This window comes from Talpa europaea (assembly GCF_964194135.1).
Source record: "Talpa europaea genome assembly, chromosome: 11".
Classification (NCBI taxonomy): Eukaryota; Metazoa; Chordata; class Mammalia; order Eulipotyphla; family Talpidae; genus Talpa; species Talpa europaea.
In genome coordinates, this window is record NC_140078.1 from 99,532,354 (window position 1) to 99,537,455 (window position 5,102).

General features: G+C 52.8%; 1 protein-coding gene across 1 annotated transcript; it reads right to left on the bottom strand.

Moving 5' to 3' along the window:
- Positions 1–212: 212 nt before the first annotated feature.
- On the bottom strand, positions 213–1,676 carry HRH1 (histamine receptor H1; the record flags this gene model as incomplete). Its single annotated transcript, XM_084247701.1, has 1 exon — positions 213–1,676. One exon carries the CDS (start codon positions 1,674–1,676, stop codon positions 213–215), a length of 1,464 nt encoding a protein of 487 aa, XP_084103827.1.
- Positions 1,677–5,102: the final 3,426 nt, after the last annotated feature.

A 5,102-nucleotide genomic window follows, 5' to 3' on the forward strand; every position in this document is an offset into this window, starting at 1 on the left:
GAATCAGGAGAGCTCACCCAGATCCAGTTCTGGAGATACTCTGCCCTCTGCTCAGACACTCTGCTGACCACCCTCCCTGCCATCCCACCAAGGGTGCTGAGGACTTTGCAAATAACCCAGCCCCTAGCACTACTTGACTCCACAAAGCCCAGGAGCCTGGCTTTCCTTCTCCATTTCCTTCAACATGGTAAATGTCACCCTCATTGCTTCCTTTAGGAAGGAATGTGCAGAATTTTCTTGAATGTCTTCCTGAAGTTCTCATTGCATAAGGGGTAGATGAGGGGGTTCAGTGTGGAGTTGATGTAGCCCAGCCAGATGGTGAACATGTGCACGTGCTCGTTACAACAGCTCTTGCAGAAGGCGATGACCATGAAGAAGATGAAGTAAGGGATCCAGCAGAGGATGAAGGCCGCCATGATAAACCCCAGCTGTTTGGCGGCCTTCCGTTCTCGGTTCAGGTGCAAGCCAGACACGTACTGCCGCGAGTGTGAGCGCAGTCTCTTCCAGGTGAACTTAATGTAATCTAGGCCTGTGTTCGACCCTTTTCTCGACTTACCTTTCCCTGGATCTAGCTCTGTGAGGGTTTCTGAGTCCGTCCTGGAGAAGGACTGGCTGTCACCCAGGACCTGGTCCTCTGACAAGTCACTGGCCCTGTGCGTGCTCAGGCCCTGCTCATCTGTCTCGCGCTCTCCCCGACTCTGGTGGATGGTGTCGTATTCCCTGCCTCGGCCCTCTGCCTCCGCCTGCATCTGCACCATGTTAAGTGGGAAGCAGTGGAGTCTGTTCACTTCCCCATCCTTATCTTGGCTGGAGACACCAGGAGACTTCAACTCCTCGGGGTCTCGGGACGCTGGTTTCAAGGGAGGTCCATCGCTAACATTGTTCGACTTCCTCTTCAGAAGCTCCCAGGGAGACCCCTTCCCCGGCTTCTTGGCACCCACCTTGCAACTCTCTGACCTCATTTTGATTTCAGAGAAGAAAGGGAGGGACCCATTGATGAGCTCCCGGTGCTGACAGTGCAGCTGCACGGCCTTGTAGATCCTGGCGTAGAACCAGAGCATCAGCAAGGTGGGCAGGTAGAAGTTGATGATCGCGGTCATGATTTTGAACCAGGTGACGTCGTAAAAGTCCGTCTCGCACTTGTCCTCCCGATGCCGGGAGCCCTGCGGCATGAAGTGAGGCCAGCCCAGAATGGGAATGACCCACAAGAAGGAGAGGAACCAGGCACTCAGGATGGTGACCGAGGCTTGGGTCTTGGTGCGATACTTCAGGTATCTGAGGGGATGCTGGACCGAGCGGTAGCGGTCGATGCACAAAATGAAGACGCTGAAAATGGACGCCGTGCTGGCCACATAGTCCATGGAAAGCCAGAAGAGACAGAGCGGCCGGCCCAGAGACCACTTGGACATGAGGAGGTAGAGGATGTTCATGGGCATGACCACAGCCCCCACGATCAGGTCCGCCACCGAGAGGCTGACGATGTACAGGTTCCCCACAGTGTGCAGCTTCCGCTCGCTGTGCACGGCGTATAGCACCAGTAGGTTGAGCCCCACGGTGACCAAGGAGACGGTGCTCAGGACCACCACCAGCGGCATCAGCTGTGGGCTGGCCATGGTGGTCTTGTTCCCCTCACACATCTTGCCTTCTGAGATGCAGGAGGAATTGGGAAGGTTCATTGGCGCAAGAGCGGCCTCTAGCTAGGGCTCACTCCCTGCGAGGAAAGACAAAGGTGAAGCGTCAGTAGAGCCTCTCAGCACCATCACTCTGCTCTCCTGCGGGTGGCAGGAACTGTGGGTTCCCTCCAGCCACAGTCCCCTCTTCCCCAGTCCTGCCTGCCTACCTTTGTGCAGTGACTCTTCATGAATGCCTGGTCTGCTTCTGGGTGTTGGGACTATAGGACAGTGAACACAAAAACCCTCTGCCCACATGCCAGTGAGAGAGCTGGGCAGGAACAAGGTGACAGAAGTGAGTTCCACATGCTAAGTCCCATGTGGCAGCACTCTGGGAGGGTGGGCTGTGGCACCTGGGTCTAGGCTGAGTGTGGCGTTCTAGTTCCTCTGTGCCAGCGGCTGCTCTGGGAGTGTTCATGAGACACATCTGGCCAAGAAAGTAGATGGCAGAGGTGGGGTTCTAGAAAATTCCTCCTCTCTCACAAATGACCACAACATGGAAGGGGGTTGTTTCCTGCTTGCTCTCTCCTTCCGAAAGAAAGTGACGGTTGGGGCTGTGGAGTCATCTTGGGGCCATCAGGGAAGCCACTGCGACCAAGCCCGAAGCCTGCTCTCACTGGCTACTGAATCAACCCGGAATCGTCCTCGTCCAAATTGGTGATTATGGGAAAGAATCAAATGTCTGCTTTGCTGAAGTCACTGTTCTGAGAGGTTTTACTTGCTGCTAAAAGCACTAGCTGTATGGGGGAGGTTATGAATATCGAGAGCATGAGTAAATCGAGCACATCTCCTGAGATGAGTGGTTCTCCAACGAAAAGGGGGGCCATGTTTTCAAGAAACATTTTGTATTATTTTACTTCTGTATTTGAAAAAAAAATTTTTATTATATAAGCTGTATAAAGTAATATGTAACAAAACCTTTGCTAACCTTCTTTGCTAAAACCTTCTTTGCTGAAAACAGGCTGTCTCCTGTTACTGGTGACCTTCAGTGGGGTGGGAGGTAGGTAGGTTCTAAAACTTCTAGAAGGGGTGTTCAATTTTTACACTCATCAAAAAGTAATTTAAAGAAAACCAAGAAACCCTGAGAGCGTTAATCTTTCTTCAGAACTTAGCAAAACGAACTATGACAAAGCCAGATACATTCTGAGGAGGCTAAATATATACACATTTTTAAGATTAAAAAATCCAGACCCCAAGGCAGTTGATCTCTGTGGAAAGAACCTTCTGGGCTGGAAAGTACCCTTTGGGGGACTGATCTTGCCCCAGCTCTGCCACTAGTTTTCCAATGGGTTGGATGAGCAGGGCGCAGAGGGGCTCCTTGCCGCCTCTTCAGACTGCAGCCCTCTTCTCCAGTTCTGGGGCACCTCGGCCCCCCAACTCTCGGACTTCTTCAGTAGCAGAGCCTTCCCTGTGGACCGTCCTGCCCACGCTGTCTGCTCAGGGGCCTTTCCCATGCACCCTCCTGACACCCCAATCATTACCTCTGAGGACAACCCCCAAATAGTCAGTTTCGGCCTGTGTTCTTTCTCCTTCCTGCATCCGATACCCACTACCCAACACCCTACAGCTTCACCTCAGCCCCAACTGAGCTGAACCCCTGGATTTGTCCAGTCACCTCAGGGAGAAGGGAAGATGGCGGAGGACGTCCCATTCAAGGGTCATTTAGTTTCTGTCGATGGGACTAGGAGGCAGCAGAAGTGGGAAGCAGCTCCCAGAAACACCCGCACAGCCTGGCCTTCTCCAGGGAGCCTCGCCTCTCTCTCCTCCGTGTCTCATTTCTCTTCCTCATTACCTGGAGGAAATTTCTCTTTTTGCTTGATTGCACATAGGAGGGAAGACATTCTCCTTCCCCGCCCCCATGGAACATACACCATTTATCATGCGACAATCATATTTGACAGAAAAAGGAAAAGTTTTGACTGAATTGGGATAGCGAACTAAAAGCCAGCGCTGTGCATTAAGCATCTGCAACTCATTTTGAAATGAGTCAAGAAGCAGCTGGCTGGCTGGCCGGCCAGAACGGGTAAGTGAATCTCCATACGAGGAGGCGAAAAGAGCAAAATGTCGGCGTGAAACCTCGGTGGTGGCGCGCTCCTAGCTTTTTTACTTTGTTGATAATTTTTATGACAAAATATTGGGGAAAACTAATGCAGCCTAAGTTTCTCTTCGCCAGCTAACTCTCCCCATAAGCTCAATTCTTTATCGGCTTTCCTCGTAGCTCGGGTATGTCACTTTGCATAAAGATGATGGCAAAGGATGAATAAACATTTCTTGAATGGCAGATGACTATGAGATTTCTCGGTTCAGAACAGATTCATTCAACACGTATTTACTGTGAAAGTTCTCTTTTTTAGCTCAGTGATCTGTTTCAGGGATAAGAAACCCCACTTTTGTTCTCTGGAGTCACAGGATTAGGAGGCTTCCTGGAAAGGTGGCAGCCCCCCACTCCATGCTGCATAGGGGCTCATTCTGACATGCCCCTGCATAGGGGCCCATGCTGAACCCTCACCCATGCTGCATAGGGACCAGCTTAGCGGCTGAACCCCCCTTCCACCCAGGATCACCATGGGGAGAGAGTGGTGGCATCTCTGGGTGCCTGGACCCCAGGCCCGTTGTGTCCCTCCTGGCCTCTCTTCTTCTCACCTCAGGCAGGCCCGAGTAGTGACACGACTCTTACGAGGCCTTTTCCCTTGGGGATCTGCATTTTGAAAAACAGATTTGTGAATGGTTTTCCCTCTGTAAATGCCAAAGGAACCTCAGGCACCTGGCAGTGTGGGAGGTGTCTGGAGACACCGATCCTCATTTCCCCTCACCCCCACAGGAGGCCATGCTGCCCTCAGGATGTCCACACCCCACCAAATTCTGATGCGCCCACTCTGGGTTCAAGACTAAGCCATCTGCAGTGAGGCTAGAGACAAGGCTCTGGGGAGGGAATGGAAGCTGGAGGAGGCACTTGGAGCAGCAGGCGGTGGGCCCTGCAACTCCCACAGCCTGTGTCCCTAGGGACTCCCCCCCCCCAGAAAGGAGCGTGCTCTGGACACAGGAGCCTGCTTGCCCCCTGGGCATTGCCCTCACTGGGCGAGTTGGCCTGAGCACAAGGCCTCACCTGCAAAGCAGGGGAGCTATTTCTACCTCCCTCCCTGGGCCCAAGGGAGGATCTGGGGGCGGGAAAGCTCTGCAAGGTGATGACTTGGTGACAAGCACAAAGGGACCCTTCTCCTCTAAGAGGCTGGTGCGTACAAACAAGCCATATTTTTTTGAATTAAGGCAGTGGCTCCATTCCAAAACCATTAGCTGCAGTCGGGCCTCTTCCTAGACTGATTACAAACAGTCTGATCTAATCAGGTCCATGCACCAGCAAATAAACCAAGGCAGCCACGGCCCTGCCGCACGCCAGGAAAGTTGCGCCAGCGTCTGTGACAGTGAGGAGCC